The 24994-nt window shown below is 49.6% G+C and overlaps 2 protein-coding genes across 2 annotated transcripts in view; one reads left to right on the top strand and one right to left on the bottom strand.

Moving 5' to 3' along the window:
* PLLP (plasmolipin) overlaps positions 1–16675 on the top strand; it is a 30482-nt gene extending 13807 nt beyond the window's left edge. The window contains exons 2-4 of the mRNA XM_027516479.1: positions 12181–12354; positions 14346–14468; positions 15718–16675. Of these exons, the coding sequence (XP_027372280.1) occupies positions 12181–12354; positions 14346–14468; positions 15718–15834 (414 nt within the window). The 3' untranslated portion in view covers positions 15835–16675. The remainder of the gene's footprint in view (positions 1–12180; positions 12355–14345; positions 14469–15717) is intronic.
* A 1795-nt stretch (positions 16676–18470) lies between these two features.
* Positions 18471–24994, bottom strand: ARL2BP (ADP ribosylation factor like GTPase 2 binding protein). The gene is made up of 6 exons (XM_027516480.1): positions 24657–24994; positions 23839–23900; positions 21930–22036; positions 20890–20975; positions 20565–20661; positions 18471–19919 (listed from the first exon to the last, which is right to left on the bottom strand). The coding sequence occupies exons 1-6, from the start codon at positions 24692–24694 to the stop codon at positions 19818–19820; spliced, it is 492 nt and encodes a 163-aa protein (XP_027372281.1). The 5' UTR covers positions 24695–24994; the 3' UTR covers positions 18471–19817.

A 24994-nucleotide genomic window follows, 5' to 3' on the forward strand; every position in this document is an offset into this window, starting at 1 on the left:
TAAGTGTGGCAGAGGACAAGTTGGGAAGTTTTTCTGAGGATCCTGAACTCTTTACAAAAGAATTTACCCCATTAGTAAGATCTTTTGATCTCACCTGGGGGGACTTAGATTTTACCATCCCCTTGCTGCACCCCCAAGGAAAAGCAGGATATAATACTGGCAGCCAGAGCCCATACAGGCCAACTGGCAGCCCAAGCCAACAGGGCCATGCAGTGCACTGGGTGGGGAATGATGCTTCCCTGAGGCAAATCTGCAATGGAATTACCAGCTGAATTCTATTGATAATAGATAGATGGACCATATGATTAACTGTTTAATAGAGAGTATGAAGAAACTTACAGTAAAACCTGTTAATTATGAAAAGGTGAAAAAGGTCCAGCAGGGATAGGATGAAAAACCTGCAGTCTTCCAAAGGAGATTAGTGGACGCTTTTAGGAAGGATACCTAAGCTTTAAGGAGTATATCCCTCCTCTTCTGAGGGACGGGATGCATGCATTTCATAGCCCAGTCTGCCGCAGACATCAGGCACAAAGTTCAGAAAGCAACTGCTGGTCCTCAGACTCTAATGAATGATTTGTTCCAATTGGCTTATTTGGTTTTCAATAATGGGGATATGGTTGAAAAGACTGAATGCACCCAGAGAAACATGCAAGAGACCCAAATGATTGCAATGGCTTTGTCTGCTCAAAGACCACCAACTAGGAGGCTGCCCTTTCTTGGACAATCTGGTCCTGGTGGACCACGAGGCCCATGGATACACATATAAGGCCAGTGTAGCCTCTGTGGACAAAAGGGGCACTGGAGGAAGCACTGCGGTCCATGTGTCCTTTGCAAGTAGCCAGGCATTGGCAGAGGGAACGCCCCAGACACCAGGCAGCAGAGGCCCCTCAACCGTTGATGGTTTTGCAATCAGAAGACCAATGGGACCCAAGGCCAAAAATGGCTCTGCCTAAAGATACCATCTACATAACTAATGTCAAGCCTCGGCTGATCATTGATGTGGCTTGGTGGAATTTCTTACAGATACTGGTGCAACCTTCTCAGTCTTAGCCCAAAGGATTGGAAACCTTAGCTTACATACCAACAAATAAAACACAGGCAGTTTTGAAAGTCCTAGGCTTGATAGAGGAAATGCCACAACCTTGCTATACTAAAGAAAAAAATTGGGCTAAAAACAGGGGGTTAATAAGTCAAAGGGGATGGTATGTGTTAGATGAAAATACTGTGATTCCACAAGCTCAGCAATGGAAAGTAATCAAGGTTTTATATGAAACTACCCACTATGGATGTGAAAGTGAAGTGAAACGTGAAGTTGCTCAGTCGTGTCTGACTCTTTGTGACCCCATGGACTGTAGCCTACCAGGCTCCTCAGTCCATGGAATTTTCCAGGCAAGAGTACTAGAATGGGTTGCCATTTCCTTCTCCAGGGGATCTTCTGGACCCAGGGATCAGACCCGGGTCTCCCGCATTGCAGGCAGACGCTTTACTGTTTGAGCCACCAGGGAAGTAAGATATGAATGTGAAGCTCTTTGGAATTTACTACAAAGATTGCTTGTGGGTAAAGGAATGAAAATGGTGGTGGCCCAGATTACCAAATCATGTGACACATGTTTACAAAATAATCCTAGAAAAATGCCACCCCCTCCTCCATTATTTAGACCCATTCAACACCAAGAAGAACTGGTAAATTGATTTTACTCAGATGCCCAAGTCCAGAGGAAACAAATTATTTATTGGTAAAGGTAGACACATTCACTCGGAGAAGGCAATGGCACCCCACTCCAGCACTCTTGCCTGGAAAATCCCATGGACGGAGGAGCCTGGTAGGCTGCAGTCCACTGGGTCACTAAGAGTTGGACACGACTGAGCGACTTCCCTTTCACTTTTCACTTTGATGCATTGGAGAAGGAAATGGCAACCCATTCCAGTGTTCTTGCCTGGAGAATCCCAGGGACGGGGGAGCCTGGTGGGCTGCCGTCTCTGGGGTCGCAGTCGGACTCGACTGAAGCGACTTAGCAGCAGCAGCAGACATTCATTAAATGGCTAGAGAATTTTCCCACATGGACAGAAAGAGTAACAAAGAATTTGATTAAAAAGATAATCACACCTTTCGGATTACCTCAATATATACAAAATGATAATGAACCTCTCCCAGATTTAGGAATTATTTTGGGAGAATGCTTTGGGTTCTCAAGATCATGACTAAAATTCTGAAATAGAAACTATGAGGTCTCTGTGTTTGTGTGTTCATATGTGTCTATATGTGTGTTCTGGATGTCTAATATTGCCAAAAGTTAATTCACAAAAGAGCTCTAATTGACTTAAAGAAAATTAAATACTCATATAAATACTCAAAATACAAAATAATCCGGCCAGAATTCATTTCAGTCTCATGTTATCTGAAAAATACTCAGGACAAAACTGATATCTGGTGATTGAAAAGTGAAAGATTGAAAAATTGAAAGTGGTTTAAGCTTTTTGGTGTGATTAATATAGGCAAAGGGTTACACATGATCAGGATTTTCTAAGACTGAATTAAATTTAGTTGGGTAAATGGATTTTGTTAGAAATGGGCTAAAGTAAAATAAGACTGGATTTGATTTCTCCCTCCAAAGAATTCTTGAAATGCTTCTTTGGACAAACAGATTGAGATGAGTTTCTTTGCCTGTAAGTGATTTGTATTTGCTTTTGAGATCTTTAGGGAAAAAACCTTTAGGTTAGGGAAAAAGTATAGTCTCCTAGTGACTTATGCTCTTATCTAACTGAAAACTAACTTTGGGATGTTTTAGAGGGCTCCTGTGTTATCTCAAAGAGAAATATTTAACTAGGGTTATTTGGTATATTATGTTAAATATGATCATTTGTAATTCTGGTTATCGTAACCAACTTTATCGTACACTGTAATCAGATGTTTGACCATGCCTTTTGAGTCTTTTGTCATTTATACATATTTATGTAACCTGGTGCTGGTTCAAAAAAGGCTTCATCATCCAGAAGATACATAAGAAGGCTAAGGAACCAGTTACAGCAGTTCTGCATCAAGATGGCTACATAGGGATTTCAGCCCATGTAGACTAAAACAAGGAGCCTCCCTTGTCCCTGGGGCCCCTAGATCGGGTATCCAGAATTACAGAAGATGGACCTTCCCTTCTGCTTCCCAAACTGGGTTTTGGCTGGGTTAGTGTCCCAGCCACGTGGGTTCAAGTCCCAGGCTGGGTTTTGGCTGGGTTCGAGTTCCAGCACATGGGTTCAAGTCCCAGTCTGGTAAATGGTTTCACCCCAACCCTATTCCCAGCAGGCAGAGAGGCCAGGTCTCATGGGGCTGTGAAGTGCCTGTGATCCCTGCAGCCAGCTCTCTCTGGAGGGCCAATGGCAGGGAGCAGACTAGGGTGCTGAAAACATTGCTTCTGTCATTCCCTCAGGGTTCAAGGACCACCCCTGCCCCTTCTCTGCTCCCACCTCCAGGGCACTGATATTCCCTCCCAGTTAGTCTCCAGGGAATGTCCCTACCTTCTGGGATTTGGAATTGTGTTCCCCACTGGGCATCTCTCTATCTGCTGAGTCACAGAACTGGCACCACCATTAACTGTGCATAACCTTGGGCGAGGTTCATCTTTTCCAAGTGACTTGGTTTCCCCATCTGTGAAATGGGCCGTGTGCTTTATGTAAAGAGCTGGGCTTCCTGGGAGTGAAGCACTGGGGGGAGGGGCTGGAATTGAGTTGCACTTGACCTGGGCTTTCAAGGGGTCTAAGGCCTTCCTGGGATAGCTCTGTGTGGCTGTTAAGAGTCTTTGTGCTGGGGAGAAGGCACAGATTGGCCTTCTGGGGAGACCAGGAGACCCCAGTGGAGGGAAGGGAGGAGGGTGGGAAGGCAGGCAGGTAGGGTCTAAATTTCTGGAACCTCACTGAGGGGCTGTGCTGCTGTTGCCTCTGGGACCCAGGGAAGGAAGGCCTTGGCGATGCCTCAGGGGGCCCCCACCTACCTCTGTTTGGAAAGCCCTGAAGGTGACCCAGGCCCTGAGTCAGTGTTCCCCTCCTCCCCCTCCTCCTTGGCAACCCAGGCTGGGAGCTGCGTGCTTGTGGGTGGGGACCCTGGCTGCCTGGCTCTCTCCCCCTGCCCCACACTCCCTGATGCTTATAACAGCGCCTGGCACAGAGTGGGCCCTTGGGGGAGAGTTTGTTCAGTGACTCCATGTGGTAACTTTTTGTGCCTGCTTTTCAGGTGACAAAAGGGAGGTTTGGCAGAGTTAGATAACAGCCCAGACCTGGTCAGTTGGCCCCAGGCTGGGTTATGAACCTGCCCTGGCGTGGCCTGCAGAGTACACAGTGGGAATTCCAAGGAGCCTACCCCTCTGCAAGGGGAGGAGGTGGGGTGTGGAGTTGTGGTGGCACCCCGCCGCCCGGCGCCTCTGTCCCCTGCGCCTTTGTCTCCTGTGACACAATGGGTGGCTTTTTGTCCCCATAAAGTCCCTTTCACCATAGGGAGAAGGGCCAGAGCGGGGGTGGAGGCCGGGCCGGGCCAGGCCAAGTTCTGAGTGTCCTGAGCTGCCCAGATGCATCCCTGTGCGGGGAAACCCCAGGAAGGGTTCACGTGGTCCCCTGGACCTCAGTTTTCTGGAAGGTGCAGTGGGGAGAAGGGAGTCCTGGGGGCTGTTGGATGGGCCCCGCCCTCAAATTGTTCCCAAAACATTTGGTTTCATTACCAATGTTTAAAAAACTGAAGATTTCATGTAGAATTTTGGATTTCTAATATATCTTTAAAAATTAGAACTTCTTGGGACTTCCCTGGTGGCCCAGAGGTTAAGGATCTGTGCTTCCACTGTAGGGGGCACGGGTTCGATCCCTGGTTGGGGAACTAAGATCCTGCATGTTGTGTGGTGGGTACAATCCAAAAAAAAAAAAAAAGTTCTGGCTATCCCAGGCCTGTGTTCCCCCAGACATCAGCTGGTTGCTCTCAGCTCCACAGACCTCCCCTGGCCCACCTTAGTCATTTCTGTGACCTGCCTGCCTCGGTGGCTGCTGAGTTTGAAACCACAATGTTAGCTCTGGGGCACAGTGTCCCCTCTCCTGCCACCCCACCCCCCAACTCGGGTTTGCTCCCTCTAAGCCCCAGGCTGTCTAACAGCCTTCCTAGCCACTCACAACCTCTACAACTGTTCACTTTTTCCTTTCTTTACCTGCATGACATGCCTATGAGGTGGTTGCAGGAAGGAGCATCCCTTCCGGGGCCCAAGAGTGGGCTCTTGTCTAACCCTCGGAAATGAATTGTCCGAGGAGACACACGTGTTGACAAAGCAAGAGACTTTATTGGGAAGGGCATCCAAGAGGAAAGCAGGAGGGTAAGGGAACCCAGAACTGCTTTGCCATGTGGCTTGTGATCTCAGGTTTGATGGTGACAGGATTCGTTTCTAGGCCAATTCGTTGTCTCTGGCCAATCACTCTTGATTCAGGGTCCTTTCTGGTGGTGCATGCACTGCTCAGCCAAGACGGGTGCCAGTGAGAAGGATTCTGGGAGGTGGTCGGACACTGAGCGGTGACATCTCCTTTTGACCTTTCCCAAATTCTTCTGGTTAGTGGTGGCGTGTTAGTCCTGTGTTCCTTACCAGGACCTCCTGTTGTAAAATAACTCACGCGCTGTGAGTTACTGTGGTGCCTGACCAGTTTGGCTGGTTTCAGTCGGTGTGTTTCCCCTAACAAGGTGACCAGCATTGGGGTATGTCCCCAAGCTTCTTATGTGTCAGATGAAAACACAAGCCAAAAAAGTTAGGTGACTCTATGATGAACCTAGACAGCATATTAAAAAGCAGAGCATTCACTTTGCCAACAAAGGTCTATATAGACAAAGTCAAAGCTATGGTTTTCTCAGTAGTCATGTACAGCTACAAGAGATGGACCATAAAGAAGACCAAGTGCCAAAGAATTGATGCTTTCAAACTGGGGTATCGGAGAAGACTCTTGAGAGTCCCTTGGACTGCAAGGAGATCAAACCAATCAATCCTAAAGGAAATTAACCCTGAATATTCATTAGAAGCTCCAATACTGTGGCCACCTGAGGTGAAGAGCCAACTCATTGGAAAAGATCCTGATGCTGGGAAAGATAGAGGGCAGGAGGGGACAGAGGATGAGATGGTTGGATGGTATCACCGACTCAATGTAAGTATGTTTGAGCAAACTCTGGAAGATAGTGAAGGACAGGGAAGCCTGGCATGCTGCAGTCCATGGGGTTGCAAAGAGTCGGACATGACTTGGCGACTGAACAACAACGGTAAGGCCACCCAACAAATCTCAAGGGCTTTACTCGGCCCAGAGAATGGAGAATATTAAAGGAGAGTTGAGTGACCGTCTTGGGGCAGGAGAGGAGTTATCGAGTGCTCCTGGGATTGGTAGAGTCCTTTCAGTCAGTACGAGGGAGGAAAGGCTGTAGGTACCCCTGGAGGAGGCCTGAGTTGAGGAGTGTCAGGGCTCAGACTGAGAAGAGCCTTGGAGAACGCTGAGCAGACCTCCCTGCTTCTGCTGTACAGAGGGGAAGGCTGAGGTCTAAATGGGTGAAGGTTCTGCCCTGGGACCCTTAGCCTGTGAGGAGTGGAGGGAGTGTAGCTGCAGGAGGAGTCCTAGGGTGGGGTTGGGTTGCATTCTGCTCCCCTTCACCTCCATATCTCCACCACCTTTGGATAAGCCCAGCTGCCTTATCTGAAAGGTGGGAGGGGCCACACTGATGGGTGGGGGTGGGGTGGGTGTGGGGAGGTGACCCTTATCTTCCAGGAACTATGCTTGGTGCTTAAGGTTAAATACCTTCATCTCACCAAGCCTCACACCCCTAGGAACTGCACATGCTATTCCTACCCTATCCACTGCAGGAAGCCAGGCAGAGAATGGACTGGAAAGCCCAGGTTCTAACCCCTCGAAGTGATGATGACAGTAGGGCCTGTACTGAGTGTCAAGACTGTGTTGGGTGTTGGTCTGAGTGCCTTTCGTACATTACTTCATTGACATCTACCCTTGTAAGGTCGGCACATTTTGAAGATGAGCACAGGGAGGTACAGAGAGGCTCAGCAACTTGCAGGAGGTCACACAGCTTGTAAGCTGGCAGGGCCAGAGCTTGAACCCAGGGAGTCAATAGACCAACTTTTCATCAGTTAACGCCAACATCTCCCAGTTAAGTCAGATCATAACAGCCATTCTTAGCCTCAAAGAATAGCGAAGAAAGATGTATTCGTTTCCTAGGGCTGCCATAACAAATTGCCACGAACTAGGTCACTTAAAAAACAACAGAAATTTATTGTCTCACAGTATTAGAAGTTCAAAGTCAAGGTGCTGGCAAGGTTGGTTCCTTTGGGAGGCCCTGAATGAGAGTCTGTCCCATGCTTCTGGCCAGGAATCCTTTGTTTTCCTTGGCTTGGAGACATATCACTCGGATCTCTGCCTCCATCTTCACATGATGTTCTTTCTGTGTGTGTCTCTATGTCCAGCTTCCCTCTTATAAGAACCTCAGCCCCTGGATTGCACCCCCCCCCAACTGATTGCCCCCAACCAATGCCTCATGGTCAGGCATTTGTGACTAATCCCTTTCCTCTCTGACTCAGCAGGTGGTTTTTAAAAAAATCTCTGTTATCCAGTTGAGAAAAAAATTTTTGGAAGCGCGAACGTCCTGGAGCATGTGTAAATGTGACCTTTTTGACAGTGTTAGTCACTCAGTCATGTCCAACTCTGCAACCCCATGGACTGTAGCCCACCAGGCTCCTCTGTCCATGGAATTCTCCAGGCAAGAATACTGAAATGGGTTGCCATTTCCTTCTCCGGGGGATCTTCCCAACCCAGGGATTGAACTTCCATCTCCTGCAGATTCTTTACTGTCTGAGCCACCAGGGGAGTTGTCGTTTAAAGACAAGATCCCTCATCTGAAATCTTTAGGTTTTCAAGAAGGAAAGGGCATATATATGTTTTTCCTTCAGGATTTCCAGACAGTTCTCTTGGTTCATCTGCAGGGGGTGCCTGGGGAGGCATGACGGGGCCTCAGTGTTTGGAAGGGCCAAGGGGTGAGGTTTCATTCTGTGCATGTTTGTTATGTGTGTGTGTCTGTGTCAGTCTTTGAAGAGTAAGACACACAGGTGTATGTGTAGAGAAGCATGGGGACAGAGGAACATGGGGGCAAGAGACAGGGACCTCGAGCGTTTGTTAAAGCACAGAGTTCTGCTCTTTCTCACCTGGCTCCTTCCCTTTGCCAACTCCCCCCCCAATCCACCCCCACATCCGCTCTCATGTCCTAGTGAGATCTTTCTTGACCTTCTTATCCCTTCTCAGCTGAATTTTCCCCCATAACACATTTCCTGTGCTTCCCTCGTGTACTCGGGTTTTATCTGACTCCCCTACCCCCAACCCAGCTGTAGAGTGAGAGCTCTGGGAGAGCAGGGCTTCCCATGTTTACTGCTCACACAGTGGTAAGTGCTCAACAGATGTTTGGCTTTTACAATTTTTAAAAAGTTTTTACTTATTTGGCTGCACCAGGTCTTAGTCACAGCATGCAGGATCTTCAGTTGTGACATGGGGCCTCTTGGTTGTGCCTTGTGGGATCTGGTTCCCCGACCTGGGATCGAACCTGGGCTCCCTGCATTGCAGCATACGGTCTTAGCCACTGGACCACCCAGGAAGTCCCACAACAGATACTTGTTGAATGAGTGAACCCAGAGGGAGGCACACGGTGGGGCCTGTGCTCAGAAAGCGGGTGTTAGGAATTGCACGAGGACCTGGACGAAGCCCAGCGGGCAGGTGGCAGAGTCAGGGCTGTCTGCCTTGCCCTCTGCCTTCCGCTCCCCTGCTTCCCCTGCATGGTGGGGTTTACCGTTCTGGACTGGACTGTAAGACAAGTCTTCTGGCCTCTTCCAGCTGGACTGTGGGTCCACAGCAGGAGGGAGGGTCCAGCAGCTCCTGCACATTCTAGAGATGAGGCCTGGGCCCAGCTTCCCATGGCCAGCAGAGGGTCAGCACATGCGGGGGTGCCCTATCCTGGACTGGGGTGCTCTGGCAGATTCTTGGGGCTGGGGGTGAGGGGACGGGAAAAACCAGTCTGTCAGGTTCAGATGGACCTTCCTTGTTGGAGAGCAGAAACCGAGGCGGCTCCCTGGGCACAGGGCCAGGGAGGCACGGCCAGAGGGATGCCAGATATTCTCACTGCTTATTCCAGCAGCTTTGTCTCCCAGAGGCTGTACTTGCTGATCTAGAAATCAGGGCTGAGCAGGAGGGAGAGGCAGAGACCAGGGAGCCGGGATGCCAGCTGGGCCTCACCCCTCGGAGCCAGCCCAAGTGTCCTCATTTTTTGTACATCACTAAGTAACTCTTAGTAGACCAGGTTTCAGAGAAGGGTCGACCTGGGTTCAAGTCCTGCCCTGCCCTGTCCTTGACTCATGGGTGACCACAGATGACCATGGACACATTTTCCTCTGAGCTCCTGTTTGAAAAATGGGGCTAATAAATAAGCCTAATGAAAGGGTTATGGGAAAATCAGTGAAATAAAAGGGAAGGTGCTCACCTGAGGCTTGGCACATTACGAGCCAGAGGGCATTACGTGGTTATTTGTGACCAAGCCCATGAGTGATTACACCACCAATTGATAAGTGTACATTAATGTAAACCCAAATCATTCCCTTCGTGATTTTTAACTCACTGCATTTTCTAACTTCCTTTCAGATAGTTGTAACCAGGCAACACGATGGCATGGAGGCCCATAAGGACCCTACTTTAAAGCAAGGAGATAATTAGAGACTTCCCTGGAAGTCCAGTGGTTAGGGTTCCACGCTCCCAGGGCGGGGGCATGGGTTTGATCCCGCACGCCCAGTGGCATGGCCAGAAAAAAAAGACAAGGAGATAATTGTCTGCCCCTGGAAGGGTCCTGCGCCTTGCTGCTTTAGGGGTGTCTGTTCTCCTTTCCAGCAGTGACTCCCCTGGGTCTGGGGGCTCTTGGCCCCACTGATGTGTCTGTTTAGGGCAGTGTCTGTCTGAAGGATGAGTGGTAAAAGCTTGGGGGTCTGGGCTGAGACACCCTGACTCTGGGTCCTCATGGATAAGGACTCCCCTCCAGTGGTGTGACTGCCCACAAGGCCCTGCTCCCTGCCCCACCATCCTCACCGCACACTGGGCCCCAAGGGCCACCTGGTCTATTGGTGGTGGCTGAAGGAGAGCACCAGAGGCTGGAGGTGGGGCAGGAAGGCTGGCGGGGTGCAGTGCCAGGTGGGCATCCCTGGGAACTCACCCCTCCCCCCCCAGGAGAGGAAGAGGGGCGGGTGCAAAAACCTGGAGAGAAGGGGAAGAGGGTGCCTCCCCGAGTCTCCCACTCCCACCCGTGCGTGGGGGGAGGCAAGGCTGGGAGCATATTATCGACTCAGACCTGAGTCCTCCTATAACACACAGCACCTGTGCGGGAAGGGTGTCTAGCCCCTATTTCCTGGATAAGGAAGCTGAGGCCTATTAGCGCCTGAGCATGTGTTTACTGAGCAGGTCCTATGTGCTCGGCACTGCAGGGCACTGGAGACGCAGCGACGCCCAAAACCCAGGGGTCTGGGTTCTAGCGGGTGGACTAGAGGTGCCCTGGGGAGCTGCACAGAGGTGGGGACACTTCCCACCACACAGGCAGGGTGAAAGCCCAGCAGCTAACGGGCAAGCCCAGGGCTCTACCTCTCACTTCCGGTGGTGGGGGGAAGGAAAGCTGTCAAAGGGGCTCGTGGACTCCAGGCCTCAGCTAGGGTCACCCCTGCCCTGCCCTGCCCCACACGTGGAGGGGGACTGATACAGAAATTTCCCTTTCGGTCCTTGGCAGGGGACCCTCTCTGGGGGCTTTCCTGGTGGCTCAGATGGTACAGAATCCACCTCCAATGTGGGAGACCTGGGTTCCATCCCTGGGTTGGGAAGATCCCCTGGAGAAGGGAATGGCTGCCCATACCAGTATTCTGGCCTGGAGAATCCCATGGACAGAGGAGTCTGGCAGGCTACAGTCCATGGGGTCTCAGAGAGTCGGATATGACTGAATATCTTTCACTTTCGGGGACCCTTTCTGGCTGCTCTGGGGGTGAGTGACAGCTCTCTCTTGTCTGGGAAGCTGGGGAAATTTTTGTCCTCCAAACCAGCAGGCAGAGGTGGGTTTTGCTCCTGAGCAAGTAAGGTACCACTCTGCCAAGTTCCCCAGGATGCCCTTGAGGTGGGTCAGCCGACCTGCCTGTGTAGAATTCCCTGCAGCATGGCGTTCTCAGCTGGGAATAGTTCCTTTATATACATGAACCCTCATGGGCACTGACCTTATAGAGTAAGTATGCTCTTCATGCTCTGTGCTGTGAACACAGCACAGAGTGGCTGTGAGTTGCCCCAATGTCACACAGCTGGCAAGAGGAGTGGGTTTTAAGTCAGGCAGTCGGCTCTGGAGGCCGTGGTGTTAGCTACTCTGCACACTCCGGGATGTTGGGGCCCACCTTGCCATATACAAATGGTGTGCTAGTCCCTTTGCTTCTCCAAGGCCCAGATTCACCTGGAAGGCAGGGATGGTAGCACCTGTATGGGGCAGTTAGGAGAGTCAGAGAAGGTTGGGTGGAGGGGGCTTGGTGGGGCTCCAGGCAGATGTCACTGTACCTCCGGGCCTCTGTGATTGTGTCCCTGCCTCAGGGATGTGCTGGTGACTTCATCTTTCTTTCAGCAGCTTTTCCTAAGCCCCTGGCCGAGCTCGGGTCCTGTCCTGGGTGCCAGCATGCACTTATGAATGAGCCAGTCATTTTCTTGGGGAACTGGATGAGCCCGGGAGACCACCCTCTCCAGGGCTGCAGGGGTCTCACCCTGGAGGCAGCCGAGTGGATGGCAGTGCTGCTGTGGCTTCTGGTCTGGGGAAGGAAACAGAATTTGTCTTGGGTGGGTGGTGCCTGAGGGGCCATGTGAGCCCAGAAGAGGGCTCTGGAGCCCAGACTGGAGAAGTAGGGAAGGTTCCCTGGAGCATGTACCATTTCAGCTGGGGTCTGAAGGAGGTAAGTTACCAGGCAAGGGCTTTGTATACATGTGGTAAAAGCCAAATAAATATTTCTCGGGCCAATGAAAAATGTGTCCTGCAGGGGGCGCCCCATGGTGAAGGCCTGGAAACTGCTCTGTGGCCTTCGGCCTGAGCGATGGGGACTCTGGGAGACTCTGGCTCTGTCTCATCCCCTCCAGGTGCTGGGGCTGCTGGTGTGGGCCCTGATTGCTGACACTCCGTACCACCTGTATCCGTCTTATGGCTGGGTGATGTTCGTCGCTGTCTTCCTCTGGCTGGTGACAATCATCTTCTTTGTCCTCTACCTGTTTCAGCTGCACATGAAGCTGTACATGGTGCCCTGGCCGCTGGTGGTGAGTCTGGATAGGAGCCCCAGGGGTGGCTCTGGGCTGACCCCTCTGCCTCTGGGCAGGCTGTGACAATGTGACCTTCCCTAAGTGAGAAGTGGCGGCTGGGGGTTGACTGAAGTCCTCGTTGGCCTGTAGAACTGAATGGGGATGGGGGACGGAGGATGAATGGTTCAGGTGTCCATTTTTTCTGAGCGCTGAGAGCTTTGAATCCAGGATGACTCAGGCTTGACTTTCTCCCACGGAGGGAGTACAAGTGAGATGCTGTTTGGGATCTTGAAAATATTTTTCCTTTTTGGGGGGTGGGCAGTCGGGATTAGATTCTGGGGGTGCTGTGGCTCTGGCTGGGCCCAGACTGGCAGCCCTGGGCCTGCAGGCTGGGATGAGCTGGCAGGAGTCACCGAGGCTGGGCTGGTGTGTGCAGGATGGGCTGGGCGCAGGGTGAGGCCCCTGCAGCCTGGCAGAGGGTGGTGTCCTCAGTTTGCCCAGGTCAGTCTCCTTAGAACACAGAGCTGAGAGTGTCCATAGGAAGTACCCTGGCCAGACACAGAGAAAACTGCTGGGGCTTTTTTTCTCTCCAGCCCGGAAAACCCCTGCAGCTGGGGTCTGAGGCTTTCAGCGAGCAGAGAGGCGAGAGAGGCACGTGATTGTCAGACAAGCAAGGCTGGGACTAGGCAGCATTGTTTGCAATTCAATGACTTTTGAAGCTGAGGAAACGTGAGTCATCCTCAAGACAGACCGGGTTTGTTAGATCTTGACATCACTGGTAGGAGCCAGGTGGTGTTTGCAGTGGGCACTGGGCTAGGAGGGAAGATCCTGGGGTGACGAGGCAGTGGCCTGACTTCCTGGACGGGGTCCAACCCCTGCCCTGTGTCCTAGGAGCCTTGAAGAAAGACATCTCCGGAGATGGAAGGGCCTTGGTGTCTCTCAGCACTGCTGTGGGGCTCCAGTCACAGCTGCTGATGGGAGAGGCTCCTTTCCCAGGCCATGATGGCAGGGCAGTGCCTCACACTCCTAGATAAGGCGGAGTTAAGATTGCCAAATTGGGCTTTTCTGGGATGGGGACTACAAGCTCCCTTTAGGGCCGGGCAAGAGGCCATAAAGACATACGAGTAAAGTAGGTCAGGAGGGGTTCTGGAGAACTGGTCCATAGGAAGCTGCCTCTACTCAGCTCTAACTGTTGTTAGTGGGAATGCAGGTGCCAAATCTTGATATTTTAAGATTGAAAGTTTTATATGAAATCTTAGTTTTTATATGAAATCTAATTTTAGAATGTTGGTAATTGTTTTTTAAAAATATGAGATAAACCAAACATGCCCGAGGGCCATCAGTTTGCTGTCTGGCTGGGCTAAGAGATCTGCTAAGAACTGACTCCAGGGACCAAGCACTAGGGAAATGGGACCTGGGATTGGTTGTTAGCCCAGGGCCCTTCCTTGCCAGCCAGCTGAGGGTCTTTACCATGGCATTTGACGTGGGGCCTAGAGCCTAGGATGTGGCCAGAAGGCATAGGTTCTTCCCACTGGGGGCAGAGGTAGGGATGTGAGGGCCCCCCAGCGCCCCCCCATCTCGGGGTCAGCCTCAGAGCCAAGCCCTCAGGGGCCATGAGAAGGACCAGGCTTGGCGGGGAGCCACCACGGAGGAGCAGGCCCTTCAGCTGGAGTACTCAGAGACAGGCTCGGTTTGGCCTCTTGCCATCAGGAGTGAGTTTTACCACGTGGATCTGTTGATGTTCCAGCCAGATCACTTTAGCCCCCCATCTCTCAGCCTTCAGTATGTTTGTGTTCTCTGCTCATAGGGCCTCCAGGCTGGTCCTGTGTAGACCTCTGTCTCTGGAGGCCCTTGTAGTGGGAAAAACCCATGCGGTCTCCATCCTCCTCCTCAAGCTCTAGTCCCTGTTCTGGCTACTGAAGGGATGTGTCAGTGGGAACAGGAAGTTCCATAGTTACTATAAGAGTCTCATGTCTTAAGCCTGTTCTTTCCACTCCCCCAATCCCCAGTTAATGGTATTTAACGTGGGTGCCACTGTTCTCTACATCACGGCCTTCATCACCTGCTCTGCTTCGGTTGAGCTGACATCCCTGAAGGGCAGCCAGCCGTATAACCAGCGTGCAGCAGCCTCCGTGAGTATGGTTCCCTGGGGCACCCTCAGCAGTTACAGGGGAGACGGGTCAAAGTGAGGTCTATGCCCCTGGACTCCCACTGCTCCCTGACCCCAGGCCAGGCACCTGACACATGCTCAGTAACCCTCCAGCTCCCAGTGGACTCACAGGTGTCCATGTTGTTGCTTAGTCACTAAGTTGAGTCCAATTCTTTGCAACCCCATGGACCACAGTCTGCCAGGCTCCTCTTTCCATGGGATTTCCCAGGCAATAATACTGGAGTGGGTTGCCATTTCCTTCTCCAGGGGATCTTCCCTATCCAGGGACTGAACCCGTCTCTTGCACTGGCAGGTGGATTCTTTACCACTGAGCCACCAGGTGTCCAAAATGAACAGCAAAATTAACCCCGAGGAACCAGAATGCTTGGGAAACGCTTTGGGCTGGCAAGTGAAGCTTGGGCCACCTGTTGAACTTTGCTGTGCCACACTGATCTAGGGTTGTATGTCTCCTCGAGAGTCTGTTAGAAGCTATCATCCACCTTTGAGAAAGCCATGGGCAAAAACCCTTTGGTTTAAACTATCTGGGAGATACTCAGGTTCTCCTAGGCAACCCAAACTTGGGCTCCATGTCGGGTAAAGTGTCAGAACCCCCACACACCTGGCATGCATCACCCATGAGTGTTCTTCCACTCCCTGTATGTGTGAAGACAGGAGGGTCGGGGGGAGAGGGACTGCCAACCCTTTTGACAGGCCAGGAAACTGAGGCTCAGAGCGGTGAAGGGACTCACCTAGACTGAGCCCCGGGTAGGACCAGACCAGGACTTGGGCTTCCTCATTCTTCCTGGTGAGGATGGTTTTGAAATCTGTGAACTCAGTCACCAGAAGAGAGACATGGAGACTTCTGGAATGTGAACTACATAATATTCCTAGGGCAGCTTTCGAATGTTGCCTTTTAAAAAACAAAATCCCGGAGCTGTGTCTACAGCAGCTCCTACCCGTTTGTCACTCTTGGCATATTGTCCAGGCTTCCCTCTCAGTCTGACACACCTTGCCTGTATGGTTAATGCAAAGTTAGTACCCAGAACCTGGTACCCATCAGCCTCATAGTCATTAAATGACTGTACGGGTAAGCAGGAGTTGGTGTGGCTCATTCGGTTAATTGAGGGGCTCTGGCTCCCCTGTCTGTGCCTACCCTCTGTGTTTCACTGCTGTGGCCCCCAGCCCCACATGCCGTGCTTCAGACAGACTCACCTCTGTGTCTTCTCTTTCAGTTCTTTTCGTGTTTAGTGATGATTGCCTACGGAGTGAGCGCTTTCCTCAGCTTCCAGGCCTGGCGAGGAGTAGGCAGCAATGCAGCCACCAGTCAGATGGCTGGTGGCTATGCCTAAAGCACCTGTGCCGTGGGCCACTGCGGGCGGAAGGCTACAGCCTGCTCCCAGTGCAGGTGGCTCCAGAAGCCTGAAGTCTGCGCCCTGTACAGAGTCAGCCTGGAAGAGACTACGCATGCTCATCTCTGCTCATCAGGCTCCTCGGGCTCACCCGACACTCCCAAGGAATCAGGACCCTTCCTCTGGCAGTCATGTGGCCTGGAGACAGGCCAACAGCCAAGATAGTCCTCTCTGCCCTCCATATTCAGAAGGTGATGGGGGATACAGGACTCTCTTGCTTTGTCCTTAGGACTTCGTGTCCAAGGCCGAGACCTAGCCTTCTCGCCAGCACTAAATACACTAACAGTGAACTCTACACCCACAGCCCCTGACTCACCATAGAATAAGCCTAACAAGCATCAAGTATTTATCCTAGTTTTTGTTCTGGGAAAGCTGAGCAAACCCATGAAACCATTCTGATTCCTGAAAACATTAATTCTGGTTTGACCCTCCCCCAAGCCAACATGTTCACTTGTAGGGAAGCATGTAGAAAGGGTTATGATTCTGACAGCATGGTTTTCCTTTCCTGCCTTTCGAACGTACCAGTTATTTAAAACAAATCAGTTTTAAGAGACTCTCAGTGATGAAAATCTGATCCAGGCTTCCCTCCCTTTCCCAAGCCCTTGTTTTCTCATTTTCCCTTTGGGGAAACTAACATCAATGCTGACTGCCTCCCTGACGCTGTTAATTAGGCACCTGGGACGGGAGGGAAAGTAAGGCCTTGCTGGTGAGCTGCCCTGTGCGTGGTGGTAACTTTTTGTTTTTTACAAAAATAAAGACCGAAGAACTTATTTGGAACTTAGTTGGGGAATCATAGTTAGAGATGCTTATAAACACCAGGAAGCCGTAACCTAAGTCAGTACAGTTGGCCTTCTGTATTTGTGGGTTTCACATCCGAGGATTCAAACAATCGGTTGATATACCTACCTTGATAGCTTGTGAAGTTCAGAGATCAGACAATCCAGGTGCTTAGTGTGTGGAGCTGATAGTAGAGAGAAGGGGGAGCAGCAGGCGGGGGTCCCCCTGAGCTTATTTTCCTACTACAGCACAACATGCTCTGAATAACAAGCCACAGGCATTTCTGGGCACCCCTTGGTCCCACCTTAAAAAACTGGGAACAATGAAAGTGTAACTAGATTCAAACAATTGTGGATGAGCTCCTCTCTGGGGGAGAGGGGCAGTGGAGGGGGTAGGTTAAGTCAGATACCCATTTCCCAGCTGGCCCGGTATAGGCCTAGTTTGGGCCTGTTGTCCTGGGATGACAATTAACTGCATCCCTTTTTACTCTCCAGTGCCTCAGAGTTTGAATAATAAATTATAGTCATTGCAGGATCAAGCCATAAGAAGAGCATTTTTAAGGAGGACCAACCTATTTTCTTTTGAGGCTTAAGAGAAAACAAAATCCTCATCTAGGCTTCTGACACCCTGAAACAGCTTCTTTGGGTGGAGATGTTAACATGCTTTGTCAAACAACTACCTTGTGGTTCAGGCCAATGCCCCCCAAGTCCTCAGCCCCTGCTGTGTGGGTGAACAGTGCTGCCCAGGGCTGAGGCCTAAGCTATAGGAAGAGGCAAGTGTCCTCTGAAGCTGGGGCCAAACACTGCGCTTTCTCATGCTGGCCATACCTGTTGCGGTCGGTCAGCTGTGTCCGACTCTGTGACCCCACAGACTGCAGCATGCCAGGCTTCCCTGTCCTTCACTGTGTCCCAGAGTTTGCTCACACTCATGTCCATTGAATCAGTGAAGCCATCCAACCATCTCATCCTTTGTTGTCCCCTTCTCCTCCTGCCCTCAATCTTTCCCAGCCCCAGGGTCTTTTCCAATGAGTCTCTTTGCATCAGGTGGCTAAAGTACTGGAGCTTCAGCATCAGTCTTTTCAATGAATATTCAGGGTTGATTTCCTTCAGGATGACTGGTTTGATCTCCTTGCTGTCCAAGGGACTCTCAAGAGTCTCCTCTAATACCATAGATCAAAAGCATCGATTCTTTGGTGCTCAGTCTTCTTTATGGTCCAGCTCTCACATCCATACATGACTACTAGAAAAACCATAGCTTTGACTATATGGACCTCTGTCAGCAAAATAATATCTCTAGCTTTTTAATAATGCTGTCTAGGTTAGTCATAGCTTTTCTTCCACAGAACAACGGTCTCCTTGGAAGAGAAGAGACACCTAAGCCCCTCTAAAGGTGGCACATGATGACATAAGTTCCTGAGTGGACAGAGAGAGAGTTCTAGTAAGTTTTTTTGTTTTTTTTTTTAAATCAGAAAGCCTATTTCCTAATGGAAAGCTATAGCAGGCTTGGCTGCTTTTTTTCTGAGTGGAAAAGGATGAAAAAAAAAAAACCCATCTGCCTTTCTTGTTCACTTTTCATAATTTCATCTTTGGATTTGTCCACTTGCTTTTTCTCACCCAGACTGATCAGTGGGGTCTTCATCAAGTGCTTCCAACATGCCTGGCCTGTGACGGGCAGTCCCATTTATAAAAAGCAAGAAGGGTAAGCAAGGCCAGGAGAGTCAGTGTTTAAGGAAGCCTTTGGCTTGAAAGACCAAAGCTCTGATAACTTGATGGCAGCAGCAATAGTACACAAGGGACTGGTTCATTTAGAAAGATGGTTTATGCAAAACACCTCAACTTCTACTCATGGTACAAAAGTATTTAATAAGTGCCATGTCGGTACAGAAAAACACACAGCCTGTAGCTCATCCTTTAAAACCAAAAGAGTCAACTGGTAGAGATTCCTATTTTTACTTTAAAAATAAAAACAAAAAACTAAGTACACATTGGGAATTGAACTACTACATTTTTTCTTTCACTCATGTTTTCCGGCCAGTAATGTTCTATCCAACACTATAATAAGACAATGTACTGAATCTAAGCAGTATGACCAGTAAAGCTGTTTGCTATCTCCTACTCGTGCTAAGCTAGACCATGGAATACTATCTTGGTAGGGTTATTTTGACAGCGAAAAAGGAAGTGCAGAGCCCCTACCCCAAACCTAAGGAGCTGATTTACACAGAAAGGGTTTTAAGCAAACCTGCACAAATACGAACATGCTCTAAGAAAAGGATATATTTTAGACTACTTCCAGCATACATTCATTGGCACCCAGTAAATGGACCACCAAGGTAGAAAGCATTTAGCTTTCATAGCACTAACAGCTAAAAAGCACACAGCATATAATACTTTGATCTTGAAGTGGGTAATCATGGAAGTTCCAAGATTGTATCCACTAGGTTAGCCTGAGTATTCATCTATAAAAATAGTTTTTCAAACACACGTAAAGGAGGGTTATGGAAACAATGGGACCACATCTGGACTTGTAGAAGACAGTGATACAAAGACTGTGCATGTAAGACTAGGAATTGATTTTCCCATGTTAGCTTTTAGGTAAAGGAAATCTCTGTAAGTTGATTCCTACTAGCTGTGATGGTAGGATTTTCAGAAATCTTGAGATGGGCAGCTAGCTGCAGTTAACCCCTAAATAAATCCTCCCAGTCAAAACCCCCACTGAGGCTGTAGGACTCAAAACTGTGATCCATATAAAGAGCTGTGAATGCACGAAAAGCCTCCTGGGATATGTAAGGCCTGCTGGGCCAAGAAGAGTTGATGATGGCGAATTTTCCCAACATGGACACCCCAACATGAATGCTGGGGACAGGCATCCCAGGTAGAATGCTGGACTTGGGTGTGCTGCAGGAGCCAGACTCCGAAGCCTCAGAGAGGGGTCTACTAAGGGAGGAGTACTAGGGTTACCAAAAACAAGAATGTCTTGTCCCAGGAAGGTCAGGTAATTATCTTCTGACCCATCAATACTTAACATTAATGAAGAGTTGCAGAAGAGTCAGTCTTTCCAAGATGTATTCTTCTGACATCATTAGCCAAAGCCTCTCCCAGTCTATTGAGCTGGTGACGTCCAAAAGAGCCCAGAGCCTGAAGTGGGACCTAGGGCCGCATATTGTTCTGGGAGGCTGGCACAGAAGATGATTTGCAGAGTGAAGTCACCACTAAACCACTGCTCAAGTCCAGTCCCCGGCCTTCTTTTTCCTACAAGAGAATATCACAACTTTAAGAGGCAAGGGACAGAAGAAAGTCCTTTCTAGCTCTGACTGGGGAGGGAGATGCTTAGGGTGGGAGGGCGGGCCACCAGGGAGCACACAGGAAGAGGGAGGATGTGATTTTGCATTTTTGTTCAGCACTGGTCACTCAAAAAATGTACCTCTCAGGGTACAATGGAGGTCCAGCGGTTAAGCCCCACTGCAGGTAGCATGGGTTTGATCCCTCATTGGGAGAAGTAAGATCCTGTGTGCCAAGCAGCAAGGCCAAAACAAACAAAACAAAAAACACCTCTCTTCAATGAAAAATATTTCCTTCTCCTATTAAGATCCTGCGTTACAAGAACGGCAAGGCAATTAAGACCTGTTTTTTGGCTTTGTCCTTTTGATTATACAGGGACCCTGTAGGATGCCTGGGACCTTTGGTTTCACCAAAACTATGAGAGTGTAGTTCTTCACAAGCGCCCTGGGCCCCGGCCAGTGGGGGACAGCAGCTGCTCTGCTGGCACGCTGCTCGCTGTCTGGCTGACACTGGCCAGTCTTACAGCGGGGCGCACAGAGGGTGGTTTGTGCCTGACAGGTCCACTTGGAATTTTCTAAGTGGTTCACTGTAGCATAACAGACAAGAAGGACTTACTGCTCGGTAGTCCAGAAACATTTCTTTAAAAGCCAGGAAATCCGTAAATGTGAGCAGCATGTCAAAAATGTCACCAGCCACTTCATCTTTATGGTGCCTGCGAAGGAAAAGGGTGGTTGCTTCATGAACAATTGATGACACAGACCATCTCCTTGAGATTTCCTTCAAAGGTATGGAGGGCCTCCCACCCAGGACCTAACCACCAAGTGCTCTGAAGCTTGATGTTCAAGCACTAGGGGGGAAAAAAAGGAGGAAGGTCTATGAATTTTCAGAGTTGAGGAGGAGCAAGGTACCAAGAGGTTAAAAAAAGTCAACTTCAACTCACTGTAAAGTTGTAGTGAAAGCCGCCATGTTAAATCCAGGAATCCGCTCCAACAGCTGTTCTTCTATATACTTTTCTACCAAAGAAATCTGTAACAGTAAAACTTCTTTTCAGAAAGCCTGTTCTCCAGCCCTTTGCAAACATTTCTGTGTGCCTGGCTCCCAGCTGAGAGCTGGGGGCACCAGAGAGAACCCAAACCCAGCTCCTCTCTTCAGTGAGCTCATCCCACCCCTGCCCTCCGCCCTCCAGGGGAGAGGTGTACGCAGGTAATTACACTGCAACAAGAGGAATGCTCCCAGATGGATAGGGTTAGAGAGCAGAAGGGCTCCCACCCCCCATGGCATGAAATGAAGAGTGGAGTAAGTGGGGGCTTTTCTGCCTGGGTAGATAGAATCTGTGGAAAGAAACAAATGAAAAAGCATACAGTGAAAGGCAGTCATGGATCTGTTACAAGCGGAGGCTTGGCTTAAGAAACTTTAACCAACTCTGCTGTACTTTTGCATTCAAGGAATTAAGTCCTGGAGGCTCAAACTTCTCAGACAGAGGAGATCCTAACAGGAGGCTGCACAGGGCCTTGGCATATACAAAGACCCAAGGGTCCAGAGCCAAGGTTCCTGGGTTATAGTTTGGTTTTGCCACCAACTGGTTTTCACTTTTATCTGTCATGCACACTTGATTGAATTACGTAGTAAGAAAAAATAGTGTGTGAAAGCTGAAAGGTCAAAAGTATGTAAGTGCAAGGTATGGTGAACCCATATACTGTAACTGAAAGCAGGATTATGATAAAGTCAACCATGTTTTTAAAATAGATGAGATTATTAACTATTTGGAAAACAGCCCCAAGAACTATGCAGAGGAAAACAATAGGTAATGAAGACTAAACCCAATTCTAATTAGACTTCCTAGCAGGGTGCTGGTGGCAGATTCTAAAAATTGAGCAGATTTCAACATTATTTGATCCTAAATTCATATTTTAAAGAAATCCTAAATTCATATTTCAAAGAAATCCTAATCTCCAGTAAGAATAATAGGAACCCACTTACATATTCATTAAAAATAGGTGTGTACGTGAGCTTATTCTCTTCCGTGTCTTCAAACTCCTGGTAGTACTTGTCCATGAAATTCCTCTGTAATAACTGGAACTCATCATCTGAATCGCAATAGGAAACATATATTCTTTTTAACACGTAGGAATTAAATGGCAGCAGAAAAGTGAAAGTGAAGTCACGTCCAACTCTTTGAGACCCCATGGACTGTAGCCTACCAGGCTCCTCTGTCCATGGGATTTTCCAGGCAAGAGTACTGGAGTGGATTGCCATTTCCTTCTCCAGGGGATCTTCCCAACCCAGGGCTCAAACCCGGGTCACCCGCATGGTAGACAGACGCTTTACCATCTGAGCCACCAGGGAAGTCTTCTTTCTAAATGGCCAAGCTTTAGGAGTGGGAAAGCTGAAGGTGTTCAGGGTAAAGTTCCGTATTAAGGTATTAAGAGCCTTCACACTGTGTGCAACCACCGCCACCACCCTCTAGTCCAGTTTAAACACAGCCAGACAGGGCAGGGTGGCTTAGGAACTCCACAAACCGTTCTCTTAAATTCAGCTGCAGTGGTAGAAACAGTGTAGTGATTAGATGGATGGGCTCTGATAGAGGCTAGACTACCAGAGTTTAAATTCCACCTCAGCCACTAACAATGGGTAACCTTGGGCAGGTTAATTTCTCTCAGTCCCAGTTTCTTCAACTTCAGAGTACCTATCATAAAAGATTGCTAGGTGGCATTTAGATGAGGAGTCACGTACAGTGACTGAGTCATAGCAAACACTTATTAGGGTTTAGGGAATTTCAACAACCAAATAGAATATCGTTTCCAAAACAAAAGGAATGCTTCACAAATGGCCTAGACTTAGGAATAAATGCCCTGGGCTTACAGAAAGCTCATTTCCCTCACTGCACACAGGGTTCTTGTAGAGGCCAAAAGAACTCCAGGTATTCCTCAGTATTCACCAGGAATCCTCTGATCGACATGGGACCTTAATAGTGTATCTTCATCTGTATTTAGGAGTTAAGGTCATGAACCTTTATAGGACCCAAAGGTACAAAACTGAGTCAAGTGATTTTCACTAAACAAGACTAACAAATACAGCTAATAACACTAAACAACAGTGTTCTTTTCCTTATTCTCAGCAAACTTAAAGTCACCCATACGAGAGATTTTTTTCAAGTTTTTCTCTCCCACACATTTGTCTTAAATGACAGATGCCTGTTACCACTTATTACTTAGCAGGACCTATGGATGCCAAAGTGAAAGTTGCTCAGTTGTGTCTGACTCTTTGCGAGCTCATGGACTATACAGTCCATGGAATTCTCCAGGGCAGTATACTGGAGTGGGTAGCCTTTCCCTTCGCCAGGGGATCTTCCCAACCCAGGGATCGAACCCAGGTCTCCTGCATTGCAGGTGGATTCATTACCAGCTGAGCCACCAGGGAAGCCCAAATGAATCCACAAATAGGAACTCAGGACCTAGGAAAATATGGAACCAGCTGAAGCATGACACCTTGTTCCTCATGGGCACGTGTGCTATGGTTACCTATTACACTGCTCTATGTCACAAAAATATTAAGACTCAAGACTACAAACCGCTCTTACTCTCTGAAATAAAGTAGTTAATATTTGCTGAAGTTTTGCCATGAGCCCCATAACTCCAAGGTACTCTGTTACCTGAATGAGTCCCTTCTGGGGACTGAATCTATGGTAATCAATTATTTTCAGGAGTAGGGGCTGTATGCCTTTAAGGCAAACAACAGGACGGCTTCCTTTGTATTTCAGCATGCCACTTTCAACATTATATGCAGCATGATGTTTTCTCTCTTTTTAAAAATTAACTCTCCAAGTGGATTTTCAATGTCGTTAAAAGCAAGAGTCTAAAAACTAAAGAGCCGGAGTAGGGAAGCTTACCCATGATAATGTCCTCTAAATATCCAACCACAGCATCAAATTCTGCATCAGAGGCGGAAGAGCTGAAAAATAGACCTGGATTAGATACTGTTTCAGCTTAATTCCTCTCCCCCCACCCAAATGTACTCTGGCCCTTTTCAAATGAATTCTCCATCACCCAGCTTAAACAATTAAGAATGATTTACTGTTTAATCTAGCAGTTGCACACTGAAGAAAACACATTTTACACACCTGTGACATCAAAGTTTAATGTAGTGGATCTACTTTCAGAAAACTGATGGGACACAAGAAGTCACGAAGGGACAAATAAAAGGGGTCAAGGCTCACATCAGACATCTTAAGGCTCCTCACATTTATTTCCTGTGGGTTCTACTCACCGCATCTTCCTTATCACCCCACATCAATCTACTTGTGGGCGGGCGTAAACCTGGTGCGGTCAACACACAGGCCGGGGTGGGGAGGGACAAATTAGAGTCCCTGGGGATGGTGGTGTGGTAGTGGTGGAGGGTCTTCTGACCCGCGGTCGGGCCTCAGCCGCTCAAACCCACCAGGTTTTGCTGACGACTAAGGACTGGAGACCGGGGGATTGTGACAGAGGCGTGTATCATCGCGCAACACCACGCTGCGCTCCTGTCCTCCGCGCCTGAAACCCCGCTGTTGCCGCAGAGGCAGTCTACCGCGGGAACTTGGGTGGGGTGGGTAGGGGGGAGTCTTGTTTCCCACACCCACTGAGGGCACTGGTTTCGCAGGGCGGAGGCCTAAGCCAAGCGCCAGCAGCCCCGGCCTTCAGCCTCCCGGGCTCGGGCGGCGTGACTCACAAGGACAGCGCGAAGCTCTCTTCCTCTAGGGCGTCCATCGTCGCCACCGCATCCACTGGGCGTCGGGGAGCGGACCCGTTCGCCTTCTACCTTTGCCTGCGGCCCGGGCGCAGCCTCTGCTTTGCAACGCAGAGCTGCAACCGGCATCCGGGAGGCCTCGCCGCCGAGGCCACAGCCGGCTCACGGCCTAGCCGGTTAGAGCCTGCACGCGATGCCCCAGCTTCAGGCTCCCCGGCTGCGGCCACACGCCGGCCGGGCCCCCCAACCCTGCCAGGCCTAGCTAAACTCGCCCCTACCGCCGCTGGGTCCGGCGTCAGTTACCACGCCCCGCCTCCTGT

The sequence above is a fragment of the Bos indicus x Bos taurus genome, chromosome 18, assembly GCF_003369695.1.
Source record: "Bos indicus x Bos taurus breed Angus x Brahman F1 hybrid chromosome 18, Bos_hybrid_MaternalHap_v2.0, whole genome shotgun sequence".
NCBI lineage: Eukaryota > Metazoa > Chordata > Mammalia > Artiodactyla > Bovidae > Bos > Bos indicus x Bos taurus.

Excerpts from the sequence above, each read along its gene's own strand:
- ARL2BP (XM_027516480.1), bottom strand. The coding sequence starts at position 24,694 with ATGGACGCCCTAGAGGAAGAGAGCTTCGCGCTGTCCTT. Across the intron at positions 23,901-24,656 it reads GAGAGCTTCGCGCTGTCCTT|CTCTTCCGCCTCTGATGCAG; the intron begins GTGAGTCACGCC and ends TCTATTTTTCAG. Across the intron at positions 19,920-20,564 it reads TGTTTCTGGACTACCGAGCA|GAAAAAGAAGGCCGGGGACT; the intron begins GTAAGTCCTTCT and ends ATTCTCTTGTAG.